At 38.9% G+C, this 16,920-nt stretch overlaps 1 protein-coding gene and 1 pseudogene across 5 annotated transcripts in view; both read left to right on the top strand.

The window, feature by feature from the left end:
• The first annotated feature begins 330 nt into the window (after positions 1-330).
• LOC105829380 lies at positions 331-3,478 on the top strand (annotated as a pseudogene).
• Positions 3,479-6,751: 3,273 nt separating this feature from the next.
• The window catches only part of LOC105829321 (protein held out wings), a 43,293-nt gene continuing 33,124 nt past the window's right edge, over positions 6,752-16,920 (top strand). Inside the window, exon 1 of one of the 5 annotated variants that reach the window (XM_036287423.1) lies at positions 6,752-8,150. In XM_036287423.1, the coding sequence (XP_036143316.1) occupies positions 8,024-8,150 (127 nt within the window). In that variant the 5' untranslated portion in view covers positions 6,752-8,023. The remainder of the gene's footprint in view (positions 8,151-16,920) is intronic. The other 4 variants (XM_036287422.1, XM_028192594.2, XM_012668063.3 and 1 more) reach the window with 4 other exon arrangements.

Below are 16,920 nucleotides of genomic sequence, written 5' to 3'. Positions count from 1 at the left end.
GTTTGAAATCTATAGAAAATGGATATTTGCGAATATTTTGTTTTGCTAGCAAAAATGTGGAAATCTTGTAGAGTAGAAGCGTTGTAGAGTCTCAAGACATTTTAAGCCTTGTATAATCTTAATAACTTGATACCAACAGCACAGGGATAATTATATTAAATATCTATTCATATATATTTGAAACAATTTTTTAACGAATTATACACACACATACAACAAATATATAGTTATTATACGATATAATAATTGATGGCATGTTGAAAAAGCAGTTAAAAGCACATTCAAGTTTAGGCAGCAGAACAATAATATAATAGGATTTGCAAGAAGATAATGGTCTTCAGTTCCTGTATGTCTGTTAAATATCACCACAAGTTCCTAAATTATATCGATTTATCAGTAATGAGCATATTACATATGAGTTTTTGAATTTTTTCCGATACACGTGTTGTCGAGAAACTTTCGATTTAACGTTCATGGTTTCTTTAACAGGGTAAGCAGAAACAAACGAAAAGAACCATGACCTTTTACCAATTTTGCAATAATTCTACGAGAATTTTACTTTGCACCGATGTGGCCGCGAGAAGTCTGGATATACCCGATGTCGACTGGATTGTGCAGTACGATCCACCAGACGATCTCAAGGTAAAGATTGTCGTGTTCTTTGCTTTATTAAAAAAAAAAGAGATCAGTACGGTCTTTTCATCAATAAATATGAATTAATATACATCGATTTTTATTATCGAACTTGATTTTTAGGAATACATCCATCGTGTTGGTCGAATCGCTCGCGGGGAAGGGAGCAGCGGCCATGCTTTGCTGATATTGTGAACCGGAGGAGCTTGGTTTTCTTTATTATCTCAAGCAAGCTCGCGTACCTGCGAACGAATATGAATTCTCGTGGAATAAATTTGCCGATATACAATTACAAGTATACACGATACGTATATTATGATTTTTTTTTAAATTTACTGAGTATGTTTTTAACGGGTCACTTAGGCCGGTATTCATAGTCGATTCTTATATTTAAGATCATCTTAAGTACAGTCTTAAGATGCCATCAACCAATCACAGAGCCGTATTAGCATCTTAAGACATTACTTGAGATGATCTTAAAATAAGATTTGACTATGAATACCGGCCTTAGACGCTTTGTGTTCAAACTGAAACTAAGGCGTACAGAGACATTATGGGTGTTTACGATAATGGCTATCCGAGTAATTTTCTCTAGGACCGAAATATATGATAAGCACAACCATCTACTATCATCATGATTCGTGACAACTCAATGCTGTCCGGTATAGCCAAATCATCACGAGCAAGTTGCGAGTTCCGTGAGTTTGTAGCAGGTAACCTAAAAAGTACGATATAAATAATTTGATTATTACAATTAAAAATAATCTGTTTTTAATGTATGATAAGATTATTAACTTTATTAAAATAGTAATTATATAACACAATCATGTATTTTTAAAGTATTGTCTAAAGTAATATTAAAGAGATTATTTTATTTACAAATATTTTATTTATTAATTTGTCTATCAAGTTTCTTTATTATAACGTATATCTAACGCATATCTAACGTATATCTGTTTACAGTATATCTTAATTTACTATGCACTTGTATTACAAATTTAAAAAATTTATTGTAAACATTATTATTAGTTTCACATTAGTGAAATATTCATGCATAATATTTATATATAAAGATATATGATTTTTTAAAATAATGATAACACCATGCAACTTATCATTAACAGTTGTTACAAAAAAGAAAAATATTTATACTTAAATTTTTATTTTACTTGTAATCTAAAAAATATTATTAATAATGATTTATTTAGTAATTTTACATAATTTATCTCATTTGTTTCAAAGTGTTAACACCATCCGTTTAATAAAAGATGACTTTTCTAATATATATGTTAGTTAATAATAAATAATAACATTTATTGAGAATCAATGTTTAATTAAAATATTATATTAGATTTTGAAATAATACCGTTATGATAGTAACTTGATAGACAAAATAAATATTTGTAAATAAAATAAACTCTGATATTACTTTAGACAATACTTTAAAAATACATGATTGTGTTACATATAATTACTATTTTAAAGTTAATAATCTTATCATACATTAAAAACAGATTATTTTTAATTGTAATAATCAAATTATTTATGTCGTACTTTTTAGGTTACCTGCTACAAACTCACGGAACTCGCAACTTGCTCGTGATGATTTGACTATACCGGACAGTATTGAGTTGTCACGAATCATGATGATAGTAGATGGTTGTGCTTATCATATATTTCGGTCCTAGAGAAAATTACTCGGATAGCCATTATCGTAAACACCCTATATATCTTATCTTTTAATAAAGAAATTGAAATGTGAAATTGAATTAACTTAACCACTTAAGTTAATATTTCAGAAATTATATTGATAAAGATATCTTTTCTTTTTTAGCTTGAAAAATTAATTTCGAAAAATTACTTCTTACACCAGTCGGCAAAGGAAGCATTCCAGAATTATGTCAGAGCATATGATTCACATCATTTGAAGCAGGTCTTCGATATAGAGACTCTGGGTCTGGCAAAAGTTGTTAAATCATTTGGTTTTACTGTACCACCAGCAATAGATTTGAGTAAGTTTCTTTCTTTTTTTATTTTTTATTTAATAAGCTATATTTATAATAAACACATATTCTAAGTTGGAGCAAAAATAAAAGTTTTTTAGACATATTAATAACTTTTTTAATTTTTACTTATCTTCAAAGATTTTTAGGCATTCGTCAAATTTCTATCGATAATATATAGAGAAAAACCTTGAATTCAATTCAATGTATATTTTGTGTGTGTGTGTGTGTGTGTGTGTGTATAAATCAATAGTTTCAATAACTTAATTATTATTTTTTAATTATTATTCTTAATTATCTAATATTAATTTCCTATTTTTTATTTAACTTCTTAATAGAAATAGGAATTAGTAAGGTTTCACGACCACGAAAAAGGCTTGGCGGAGGCGGTTACGGACATTTCAAAAACATAAACGACTCGAGTTTGGCAAAGCGGCTGAAATCCACCAAGATCTTTCGCCAGATAGGCAAACGTGGGCAGGACAATCGGCAATTCAGTAGATAACAGTCATCCATGCACACCTTATAGGTAGACAACAGACAATGGCGTACGATGGCGGCGCATCATTAGGGATCAATTTAACGATATTAATACAGGTGTGGTAATCTAAAGATCGGCCATGGCAGGAATAGGAACAACCCCGCTATTTAATCGCCAGAAGATGATCTTACTGCACTACTGACAATTTGTAAGTAAAGTGCGACATGAGAGAACCATATATTTAAGCCATTATTCTTTATATGCATTAGAGTCGTAATAAATTATCGCACCGTATGTATTATGTATGCTGTAAATATTTTAATTTATGATTATAAGTAATAATTATCTGAATGCTCTCTCATTGAATGGTATCTCTCTATAGCAGAAGTCTTCGACATAAGACCATTTGAGGTATTGTGTTTCAATTGGGACATTTTACAACAGGACATATAGTTTTAGGTTTATCGAATCAGAAATACATTTGTTTTATGTCAAGAAGCTCGTTCTCGATCCAATTGTTTTTTTTTTTTTTTTTTTTTTTTTTGTAATGATTCAGGATTCGTAATGATCCTGCTCTTGTTTTTCCTAAGTTTTTTTTATCGAGTTAGTCAGAATCCATGAATGCGTGCGGTTTTTTCTCTATTCGAAGGTTTGAAGATTATAGAGGCGATCGAAAGACGAGAATGGAAGAAGAATACGAAATAACAGGAAAAAAAATTTAAGACGAAGTAATTTATAACGCGGGACACCCACACGGTTTTCACGATGAGGCCATGTACGGACGAGTGACGTCAACATCACTTTTGCACTTGGCGACGTGTGCGTGCATGTGTGCGTGCCTGCGTGCATGCGTACATATGCGTGCGTATATGCGCGTGTGTAGGCGCTGGATACACAGCATAGAAGGTAAAGTCCGTGGGAGAACACTCAAGAGAAGCGGCGTGATCGCCGCAACTGTTCGATTAGCAATCGCATCTTGAATTCGATCTATGCACGGACCCGTTTCGTCGCATTTGGTTGGCCAATTTTTCGTCAGAATTCCTGACGAAAGATCGATTGTAAGCGATCAAACAGTATTCAAGAGTAGATATGCCTCGCATCTTTGATGCAAATTCATGGAAATTCGGACTTTTCGAATACTAATAAGATATTATTGAATTTTACATTTAAATTGTGACTACAAATATTACAAATATTAAATTGATCTTTATGATTTATGTATCAATAATATATATAATTTATCTGTTAACTTACTTTATTTTTCAAGCTACTTTTAATTGAAATCGTCAACAGAAAAAAAACAATGGATAAAAAGGAAGGGTAGATTAAGATTTGTATTATCCAGATAGTTCATTTTGATTTGAATAATTGGATAATTAGGATATCACATTCGGATTATATCGATATAATTCCAGTGCGACTTCAATACGAATTTAACATCTTCGAATTTCAAGCACTCGTTGAAAAAATTACCTTTTTACTTAGCGTATGTCTTTCCACTTTGAAGTTATCATGATTGACTATCGTTTATCGCGCTTAATTCTTTTACTTAATTTTTATTTTACAATCTTTATTAATGAAACGGATTTTAATGAGTGTCGAGTGAAGCTTAGATCCGTACTTTTTGCGGCTGGGGAAAGAGAGATGAAGGGGGAGAACATTCCGCAATCGCGTGCGCTCCCTTAAGCGACTCGTAAGGACAAACCGGTGGTGAACACACGCGCCGTTGACATCAATTAGCTGTCAACGGTGACTACCTCGTAATGGTATTTCCATTCGTAATCCAGCCAGGCAGAAATTGCAATAGCGTTCCTCCTACGGGATCGGTCGTTTGTATACACCGGATCTCGTACAAAATCACGCCTCGCGCGGAATAAATTTTTCTATTCAAACAACGAGAGAGACGTGATCGGGATTCACAACGATATTCGCGTTACCGTTAAATCAATGTTATTTTTCACTCGTTCTGGCTTGTCTTCAAGGCGATTAGAACCTTGAACGTTAAATAGATTCTTAGATATCGCGAGAGAATTAATTTTATCCCGATGCACTTAAGCGACTCTCAGCTATAATTTTAAAAAGTAAATAAAACGACCGACACGTAAGCGTCGATCTGATATTAATTTGCCGAAACTAATTATAAGTTACTGCTATAATCTCGAATCGCTTTTAATTGGCGAGATAGCTTCGATCTCGCATGGTAAAAGACATCGGGATTAGTCAAGTCCTACAAAAGGAAGAAGAGGAAGAAGAAGCGGGAAAAAAGATTTATAGATTTAGATTAAGCGCGTCGTTATTGCACGGCACGTGCGTCGTTAATATATGAATCGGCGACACGCTCGCGGGTATCACCTTGTACGTTCACGCCTCGGTCGGCGCGCGCGCACGAGTATATTGTAAGCGGGTAGGTAGAGGTTTATTAATTATGCATTCTAAGGCACGCCGTAGCTCCGGAGAGCATAACGACGTTGTGCACCGTTGATGTAACGCGCCGATCTCCGGTTGGGAGAAGCTGGCCGTATACGTGCGTCGCGCACATGTTCAGGACATGTTTCACGCGCGGTCCATTTTTCGTTTTTCTCCCGATTTCCCTAAGCGCGCGCGTGCGTTTTTCTCGTGAAATCGGAGAATGTTCGTGACGGGAAGGAAGTTTCTTGTCTTGTCGATCGACACGTTGTTCATTCACGCCGAAAGTTCGCGAGCCTCGGCGAGGGGAGGTAACACACGTGTGTTCGAAAAATATGTATCCGGCAAACATTGGACTACATAGAATTTTTCTAAATATAAATTTTGTTGCACTTAAAAAATTTTTTATTGCATTCGTTATTTAGAATTTTTCGTTTTGACGTCATTTTTTAATATAACTAAGAACTCTGTAATATACAATTTTTTATTGAAACGTTTTTATTTTTTTATATTCACTATATTGAATTTTAAACGTTCACATTTTGATGCGATTTTTCTATTTAGCACTTCTAAAAACTTTTAAAAAGAATCAAACATGTTTCCTCTTAAAAAAAAAGTCTGACATGAGGGATTAAACGAGTTTCGACACCGCGCGACTTGTATGCGCGCGCATGTCGTCGCGTGAGGGCCAAGATTAAAAATTGTAATTGGAAACCCGCGACTGCGGGAGAACAGCGGAAAGATTTTGGAGCAAGTGCTTTTCCTACGGGAGTCCTCCTTTCTGGCGCTCCGATCGACTCCGAAATCAAAAGAGAACATTTTCAATCGAACGTAAAATAAATACGAAATCCACGAGATTATGCGCGATCGTGAGGAATCGTATCTGAAGAAAAAAAAAAGATGGAATAATTCCCCTAACGCACACACGTGCACGTCGCGTCAAGAGAAATGGATGGTGCGTTGGCCCGTGTGTCGACGCGGGTCTGAATTATCCAACTCTCGCGACACGACGATGGTACGGCGCTTATTTTTCTCTCTTCTCCTCGCTCGTTTCTCTCGCTCTCACTCGCTGCTAAGCGCGTATGCAGAGCCCGTATATGGTAGTGGGCGGTGGAGAGACGGGCATGACGACGGCGCCGCGGGACGAGGCGGGAAGGACGCGGCGCGGCGTAGGAAAGTGCGACGCGCATGCGCTCGCCAAGTCTGGACCGAGCTTCGGGCTGGCTCGGCTGCGCTCGGCTCGAGTCGACGGGAGCGCGCATGCACGGGCGGGTGCAATCCAGTAGAGCCGAGAATTCCAAAGCGCGTGTATTTACCTACACTCGAATCCCCGCGATCCGCCGCATTCCGATTTTAACTTTACTTCGCGGAGAGCGCAAGCGAGCGAGGGAGAGAGAAAGAGCGCGCTATCTCTACACGCGTTGATCTCTAAATCCTCACGGACTTTGTTTGTCTCTCTTTCTCTTTCTTGTCTCACTCCGTTTTCTTCCTTCTCCGATCAAAACTTCGTCGATCGCTCCTATTTATATTGGACGCTCCGTCTCGTTCCTGCTCTCTTCTCTTACCATCCTACGCTCTTCCTTCCTCACTCCAGCTACACTTCCCCTCCACCTTGGCTCTCACGTCGCGCTCCGCGCGATCTACTGCGGCGCGAGTTTACCAAGTGGGATCGTGGCTGAAAGCGCAATAGTCAACCAAGTCAACTGTGTGACGACGTGAGTGTGTGAGAGGCGTGCATTCCCTCGATCGGAAGACGAGAGAGGCTGTCGCAAACTTAGTCCAAGTCGAGCGGCCGATAAAGCGAGAGAGAAAAAGAGAGAGGCGGCGGCATCATAGGAGCTAATCGAGGAAGAGAGAGAGAGAGAGAGAGAGAGAGATAGAGAGCGAGAGCGAGCGGAAGAAGCTCTGTGTGTCACGTCGCTGGAGAAGAAAAACAATTAAGAGCGAAAGGGAGAAGTATACGCGACAGACGAGGCGACTTTACGACTCTTTCGAAGGAGGAGGAGTGCCGTTCGCCCTCGCACGTTCGTTCTCCGGCTCCCTCCCCCCTTTCTCTCCCTCCCCTACCTTTCCCCTCTCTCCGCGCTCGCGCGCCACCCCCGCTTCGTCCGCGGTCCCTCCACGTTGGCGGGAGGTCTCGCTTTCTCTCTCACTCACTCGCCACCACCGCGTCGCTGCCTTCGCTCCGCCGGCGGTTCCTTTTCTTTTAAACGCTCCTTCGTCAGTACGTCTCCGCCCGTCTTCGCGCGTGTCTAGTGCTCTCTCGTGTGACCGGAGGAGTGAGAACAACTTCGCCGTTCTCCATCCGTTCCGACACCGCGCCGCTGTCGTCACCGCCGCCGCCGCCGTCGCCGCCGCTGTCGTTGTCGCCTCCGCGCACCGTCGCGGTTCTGCTCTCGCTCGCCGCGATCCCCTCTGAGTGTTGCATTAAGAGCAGCGTGCCCGCGCGCGCCCAACACGCGCCAACATTCGCCATTGAAGCAGCCGAGTACAATTTGCGATGTGTGATAATACTAACACGACGACGCAGAGTATAGCGGACTACCTGTCACAGTTGCTCAAGGACCGGAAGCAGCTAGCTGCCTTCCCAAATGTCTTCATTCACGTGGAGCGGCTGCTGGACGAGGGTGAGTGACGATTTTTTGCATTCTCTCATTTTTGCTCCTATTTTTTTTTTTTTGATCCGCCTTCGGTGTACGTGTACTCTCCGTCGCGCGGCGAAAGATTCGCGGGAAAGGTCGAAGGTAAGGTTTTCCGAGAAGTCTAGAAATAAGTGTTAGCCGCGCCGAGGATGCGCGCGCGCCCGAATTTGATCGTCGGAACGCGAGATTTCGCGACGCGCCATTTTGCGCGCTCGTGCGAGCGAGCGCCTCGCCGAATGCGCCCGCGACGATGAATTTTTCATCGTGACGTAACAGAGAGATCGCGTTGTCGTGCGTGCGTCTCCTTTTCCTGCTTCGTCGTTCGGAGGCAGGCGTTCTCGCTCGACGCCCAGCATATCGTCTGGGCTAACCGCGCGGCTCGTTTTCTCCGATTCTTCGTCGTCGTCGTCGTTGTCGTCACGTTTCGAAATATCGTCGATCGACAAATGGAGTCGTCGTCGGTCGGCGCGTAAATGCTATCAGCGAATTCCTCAGCGAATAAGACGTGTATACGGGGTGTCCCGGAAAACGTGACTTTCGTCGCGAGCGCGTTTCCTCCGGAGGGACATTCAATCTCAGGTCTCGAGTGTCACGTTTTTCCCGTTCTTTTGACGGACACTCGTCGCAGAGTTTCGTCATTTTCGTGCGTCTTCGTGGATCGCGATCGCGGGCAAGGAGAGGATTGGAACCGCTGGCGCCGGCGTTTCTCATGTTAGCGATAAGAGGACGCATGTCTCCGAGAGGAGGAGGCGATAATGTAACGAAGCGATATATCGCTCGTCTGCTGCAACGACGACAAAAAAAGATTATTTTCGACTTGTTGGAAAAAAAAACGACGAGAATTTAACATACCGAGAAGTGAAATTCTAATTGGAAACATTTGATTTGGAAAATCATTGTTTCTCGAGTTATGTCGTTGTTGTTGTGGCACAAGTGTAGCGATATGTTTATACTGATACCACATTCCCAAGTGACCACACGTCCCCTCTCCCTTCCTCGTTCCCCCTCGCTTCTCCCCGCGCTTGCACCCCCTCCTCCTCTCCCCTCAATCGCTCGAGTCCGGAATTTCGGCGTTCGAAAAAAGATCCCTGTTCTGCGCGGAGATGCGGAACACCTATGTGCACACAGGTGTCGCATATGCCTCCCCTCTTCCTTTCCTCCCCGCGTTGTGCCTTATCCGTGCCTTTCGCTATCGCGACGTGCGACGCGTGTGTGTCACGTGGCCGGCGCGGCAACGACGGCGTGTTCGTTCGAGAATTATAACGGGTTTCTTTGGAGCCGATCGATCTGGATGTGAATGTTCGGCGAAAGAATGAGAGTTGGAGGTAACTTCGATATTCACGTCGCGATAGTAAAAAAGAAAAAAAATAGGAAGAAAAGTCATATGCTTTTTCGTATACCTTATATTATATTAATACACGATGAAAAATTTATATCAAACATTAATATACAATAGTAGCTACACTGAGAAATTAACTTGGCAAAATTTTTTCAACTAAATTACATTTCTTTAGTTCAACTATTTATGTATTTACCTGAAATACTTAAGGCCCTCGCACACACTTTTGCATAACGCATAATGTACATAAGCAAATTGATTGGTCCATAAACAAAGTACATAAGAAATTCAACGCATAACATAAATGCATAAGAAATTCGATTGGTTGAATTTCTTATGTACTTTGCAAAAGTGTGTGCGGGGGCCCTTAAACTTTAATTCAAGTACTTATATATTTGATTGAAATATATACTTGAAATAAATAAATTTAATTCAATTGAAAAATTTAGTTAAATCAACAATTTTTTTTCGCGGTGTACGGACAGTAGAAAAAAATTTCAGAGAATTATATTGTAAGTACTGTTAATACTATGGTAACTTGATGAAAAACGTTATAAAAATTTTTTATAATTTCCTCGTTGATTCACGCCTATTATTTATCATAATAATTTTCACTATAAGATTTAATCGTGGTTTGCTGAAAATGTGTTTGTTGTCGTAGCTATAAATTATAGCAAAACGGTTTGTTGTTGCGTTTAAGACTAATAAATAAAGTAATGTCGGGCTTATACCATAAAAATACAGCAACATAAAAATATAGCTGTCAGGCTCATACCATAAAAATACAGCAACATAAAAATATAGCTGTCAGGCTCATACCATAAAAATACAGCAACATAAAAATATAGCTGTGATATGAATATCTTTAGCTATCGGAGCTATTTGGTATGCTAAGGTATTTATATCATTTTGTTATGTTGCGCACAAATATGTACTGTAACTAAACATTGTGTATCAGGTGGCTAAAACTCCTTCATCTAATTTGCAATAAGTATTAGTTAAAATAATAACAGTCCACATTTTACGATTGAAGTTTAGTTATCGTGCGCAGTTTACAGTTACGACAGATACTTTTTCCGAGTAAGTGAAGGATAGATAAAAAATGTACAAATGTATAAATATTTAGTATTCTTTGTTCTACTCGTGATTGGCCATATATTTCACCTCTTTTGATATACGGAAAAAAACGCAAGAATTTTTAAAGTTTTTTTCGAACATAATAAAAAAAATTGTTTTATTTTTAATATAGTAAACGTTATAAAGTTTTTATTGCTATAATTTATTTAATTAAAGTATAATAAATAATATTTTAGATAAATTAAATTTTCGATAAAATCGGAGTTCTTTTATTCATTCCAACATTTTATACTCTCTTCTCTTTTTCTTCTTCTTGACGGGGTATCTGCTACATTTTAAGCGGAAAAAGAAATTACGAAGAGCACAGACCTAAATATATCAATGAAGTAATATTGTACCCTCCGTCGTGTTTTATTAACAGAATTATTATTATATTATTATAGCTTTAAACCGCCCTTGATGCCCAAAACGCTTACAGGCGAAAGTTAATATATCTTCAAACTTCAAACTAAATTTGTATTAAATTGTATCTCTTTCGAGGGATAAAACGAACAATTCGATCTTGGTGAAACTATACGTTCTTTTCGTGCCAATCTTCAATTGACAGAGAGAAAGAAAGTATAACGCGAAATGAGAATGCATAAGGAGTTTTCTTCGGAGTCCCGCGCAAATCTGCGGACGATTGCACTCCGAGTAATTTGTTTTTGCGAGTTTAATATAAAAAGAAAAAAAGAGAGAAACGATGAACTGCAGCTTGATCGCGCCTAAGATGTAATATACGCGTGAGCATTTTCTGCGTAAGATATCTTTATTTTTAGCAAACTATCACCGTTTGAGATTATCACGAGCAAATATCGCTAATTCGATAGCTTTCATTAATCGAGCGTTATCGCGCGGGGGAAACGTACGATTATTATTGCGGTAGGTTCGCATCCGACATTTATAACGTTAATACGAGCGGATGACAAGGGTTGAAATCCTTTTTTTCCTCCCATTTATCCTCCGTTTATCATACTTGCACCGATATCAGCGCTGCTGAATTGTCGCGTAGTAAAAAAGACGAGAATCTATAGCCATTAGAATCATTTGACAACAGAATGCACTATGTTTACATTTTTCTCTTTTCCATTATCTCTCTTAAAATGTATATAGTGCTTTCAACTCGTGCTAAACTACGACGCGCTTGCAAATAGATCGATTCTCGGTTCTCAGCTGTTCCGTTAAATCCCGTCGGTCTTTTTTCTCTCAAATTTGTGTACTATATCGGACGTCTGTTCTTCCCTAATTTTTTTTTGCTTTCGCGAAAATGTTCGAGATTTCCTGCAGCCGGGCGAGGTACTACGTCTCAAAGGCCGCGAATCTGTCTGCGCACATCTGTGTTTGGAATCGATTTCAATCGGCGATACGATACGGCAAGTGAAAGGAACGCGTGAACGGTGCCCGGTAAATATTTATTTATACGCTCTCGTTGTACCGTTTGGCGGCAGCACTTGCCGCTCCCCCGTGTTATTGCCGTTCGCCGTTTGCGTTTTGCTCGTCGTTTTGCATGCTGCTCGTGACGGTGGGCTGGTGATATCGCTGCGCTGGTGGCAGCGGCATCATCATCATCACCACCATCACCATCGAAATCGGCGAAGATTAGCGAGACGTGCGTGCCGCGCGCATATACGCAGAAAAGACGCTGACCTCGCGCCGCAGTAGAACCGCTTCGTTAGGCACTCTCGATACACTCCTTTCCTCTCCCGGTCTCTTTCGTCGTCCCCCTACTCTCCCTACCCTCTCTCTCCCTCCGACAACACACTCGATACACCGCTCACCAGATCCCCGATCTGTTCTCGGGGAAAAGGTCCGGCACATAAACGCTCGATTCGCAAGGAATTAACTGTTCGCATCTGAGACGTTTTTCTTCTTTCTCTTTCTCTCTCTCTCTCTCTCTCTCTCTTTTAATCTCTTCGTCTCTTTCGACCTCACGTGTATCGTGCGCGCGTGCGCACCTGCCCTAACGAGACTGGTGCGCGCTTCCGCGCCGAGCAAACCGTCGATTACGACGTTCGACAAAATTGGCATTCCGTCGTGCGAAATCGCGCGCGCGCGCACGCGGCCACCGCCATCGTCGCTTTGATGCCTGTAATTCCACCGCCGCCTCTCCGTGCGTGCAACAACTGATGTCGTTACTGGAAACGATTCCTCGTGGCACTCCCTTCTTTCGTCCGAGAAGATGCGCCCGAAGAGACAGACGCGCCGATTATTCTTACAAATCTGCGTAAACTGTCGCCAATTAATACTTGTAATTAAAGAAATTCAATTTAAGGGAATGAAATTTAAATCTTTTAAAAAAATGTTTGTTAATCTTGAACAGCCGTATAATTTGTTTGTTTGCAGAAGCTTGTACACTGAGGAAAAAGAAATTGTTAATTCGACTGAATTTTTCAACTTGATTAAATTGCTTTAGTTCAAATGTTGTATTTTTATTATGTACTTTGGTCAAATATATATGTATATATAAATACTTAAATTGAAATTCAAGTACTTTATGTATTTATGTTAAATAAATAAATACTTGAATTAAAGAAATTTAACTCTTAATGTTCACCGTCTAAAAGACCCCAAGAAAATTCAGTTTCAAACTAAGTTTTGTATACACGTATTTTATAACATTAAATCAACAATCCTGAATATTTTTGTACATATTGATATCAATAAAAAATATTTTTCTTTTATAAATAAGTATACTTGATAAAAATTGTTTTTTTACTCCAAAATTCAACACTTTGATTCTCAAAATAAGTATCTTGAAACGGGAACAGTTGAATTATCTTTGTCTGAAAAGTCTAATATCTGAAGAATATCTTATTATATTTTGCTTAAAATATAAAAAATTGTAAAAGTTATGAGTTTTTTAATAAAAAGTTATTTTTTCGGTTCTTTAATTTTTTTCTTTACTTGACATCAAGTTTCATGGAAAAACCATTTGCATTAAAAAAAGATGTTCAAAGATTATTCAGTCATTTTTTTCAAGTTAAAACAATCAATATCTTCATTACGGTAAGCATTTAAGTGGTTGGGATTTAAATGACCCCACTGTGAACGTTAAGCAGTAAATTTTTCAATTAGTCAAATTGAAAAATTTAGTCAAATTAATAAAATTTTTTTCTCAGTATATAATTTCATCGAGAAAAATACTCTCATTATTCAATAATTTCATTGAATTGAAAGGAAAAAATATTGGATAAAAAAATAACAAGTCTTCAAACCAAAAAGTAGAATCTTTCAATACTATTATTATCAAAACTATTATATATATTGTGTTTTTTATAAATTAATGTTATAATATTGAAATAAAAATATAAAATTTGCTGAAATTTAAGCTGAAATTTCGCTTGTCAAACTTTTAGAGGAAGATTTTATATTCTCGTTTATATGACAACAATTGCTGAATTGATAATTTCTGTTCCGTACACGCGATTAAACAAATTCGCCGCTTGCGCCCACTTTCCCTCCTCTCTCTCCTCGCACGGAGCATCTATTCCGTTCGAGCGAGTCCCCGATTTTCGATCGGCGATTTATCGCGTCGCGTATAGCGCGAATTACACTCGCGAAGGTGCGGAGATCGCCTAAGGACGCGTTTCGGCTTTGGAAAGTCAGCGGGAGAAAGCTGTATCCGCTCGTTTTGCTTTACGCGTTGGAAAGCAGTGCTGCTGCATCACACATACGCTTTACGGGGGGAGAGAGAGAGAGAAAGAGAGAGAGACACAGTTAATATTCCCGGCGTGCGCCAAGAGCACCGCAAACCCTGCACGTCGCACAAAGGGAAGATGATCATGTTGCCCGCGAGCAGTGCGCTAAATTCTTTGTAGAACGTAAACGAGGGAAACCATTTTACATTTTATGTAATCTGCGCGTTTTATTTCATTATGTATATAACATTGAGAATGATCTGATAGTATATTAAACGTGTGTTTTTGTTATACAAAGTGATATAATATAATTTTTACATGAAGATTTTGTAGTAGCTCGTGGGCCTCCTTATTTAATATTTGACATTTCATCGTTAGAGTTTTTAACACTTTATTGGAAAATGTTTTTTTTCTTCTCGCCAGAAATTTGTCAATGGTTCTATCGAACCCCCGCGATATTTCCCGAACATTTCTCTTCGTTATTTCCCGCTTGGAAAAAGTTTTTCCGTTTGCATTTAATTTTTTGCGCTATCGCGGCTTTGATGTTTTTTTTCGGTCTTTCGAAAAGATGAATTTAACGTTCAAGTCGGAACTGTACAGTAAATGAGGTAACTCCCCTCCCGGAGTTTACGGATAACTCTTATTGTTTTCCGTGAGAACTATTGTTTCATAGGAAGCATTTTATAGGAAGTGTGTCCGGTTATTTCTTCGTTTTAAGCAAATCTTTTTACCTTATTCGACAAATGCACGATAGTGGATTTTTGTGCCCCGAGGAAGTTGAAGTTTAATATAAACCGCCGCTACTTACTCCGGTTTATTTTCGATTTTCCTTCTTTACACCGTTTGTATACACGCACATAAGGGGGCAGCCGCAAAAGGCACTTTTCTCAAAATCGTCTCTTTGAAGGCTCGTTAAAATCTCTATTGACCCTGCATCCCCTTCGTTCACGGAAAACCTGAGGCCAATTCGTTGCGCAATACCTGTTCGGCGATACCTGTTAGCTCACTCGTGCTTGTAATGAGCCCTCACTGCAACTAAGGAATTTGACTTGTCCCGTATTAGGTGAGGCCGAGGGCAATAATTTACCGTAATCATCTCTTCTTTCGAAGTACTCATTGAATGGGGTTTAAAGGTCTCGTTTATCTTTGAAGTATACGTTGTATACACGACATATTTCTGTAATAAGCCACAAAGAAAGACTTGAAAGGCAAATAAAAATTATCAAAGTGAGACTAAACGATGTTTACGCAACATAGAAAAATTAATTATGTTAGATAAAAGGATAATGCAAATGTATTTTTGCACGTCTGTGTACACCTGTGTCCACACATTTTTTCTTATAGAAATTAATTTTTTTTATTACTTCACACACATTAAAATATTAAGATAATTAAAAAGTGACAATTTTATGAGATATTTGATATTGAATTTTTTTCATGGAATATAAAGTATCGCCTAAAATATTTTTTCGATGCTTTTAATGATTATCTTAATATTTTTATAAAAGTTATATTGTTCTGCGAAAATGCAAATGTGTTATCTAAAAATCACTTGTATTTTCTACACGATTACATGTTTTGATCAGATATTTTTTACTCATAGTCAGTTTCATGAGTCATTATCTTTTCTTAATTCTTGACATATGTTCTTCAATATTTCTATATAGAATCTTTAAATACTGATTAATAGTAAGAAAATACTTTAGCAAGAACCTTGAACTTTACAATTATAAAGTTGAAAAGTAAAAAATTATCTAACCAACGATGCATCTGAGTAATCGTCTAATTAACCCTTTATGAACTGCCGAAGGAACTTGAAAGCCCTACCGAGTTCTCCTTTCCCTTTCCTTTAATCTATGTTTTTATTCTCTCTTTAGAATGACAATTAGTCTATCGATAAACAAAATCGAAGCGATGCGATTTCTTCTTTAACGAATAATACATTAGAAGCAATTAAAAAATTTTTTTTTTCACGGATATAAAACGAGTATTGTATCCATATACAAAGTAGGCTTAGTAGTTACATGAAATAAACATTTAACAAATTAATTATTTATCATCATGATTCTTTTACGTGATTGTTTTATTCCGATCTCGTCCTCTTCCCGGGAAGCGATTGAGAGGCACTGCCATGGGCGAGTGCTCGCCCGGGCGCATCTATGGGTTTTTACATTTGTTGTACAGGCGGCGTGTGGAGATAGACAGAGAGCGCACGGGAGCCTGCCCTCCCATAATGATCCCTCACGTATATAGTGATGCACTCGAGAGGGCGGCTGGCGCGTTCAAGCGCGCTCTACTTATTTCCACCGGTTGCGCGCGCGCGCCGAGTGTGTGTAACGAGTTCTCTCGGTGACCTAGTGGCGTGAATAGAACTCGTCGCCAAGTGCGCGCGTCGTCCTTTCGAAATTGTCGTCCGGTCGAAACTTGGATAGCTAAGCCGGGTGCGCGCTCGATTTCGAGTCGCAGTGGGTCGACGTGACTAATCGTTGCAACCTTCGAGAGAAACGTTTCGGCGCGTCTCGTCTTGTCTCATCTTGTTGAAAGAATCCGCGTGTCTTATACGCTTTTTTGATTTTTCCCTCTTTTTTTTTCAAGGAAAGGCTACCGAAAATCCGAAGTGGTTCGAGCTATTGGGATTGTTCTCTTTCGCAAGAAGCGAACG

This window comes from Monomorium pharaonis, chromosome 5 (assembly GCF_013373865.1).
Source record: "Monomorium pharaonis isolate MP-MQ-018 chromosome 5, ASM1337386v2, whole genome shotgun sequence".
NCBI classification, from domain to species: Eukaryota; Metazoa; Arthropoda; class Insecta; order Hymenoptera; family Formicidae; genus Monomorium; species Monomorium pharaonis.
This window is presented reverse-complemented; position numbering and strand designations above follow the sequence as displayed.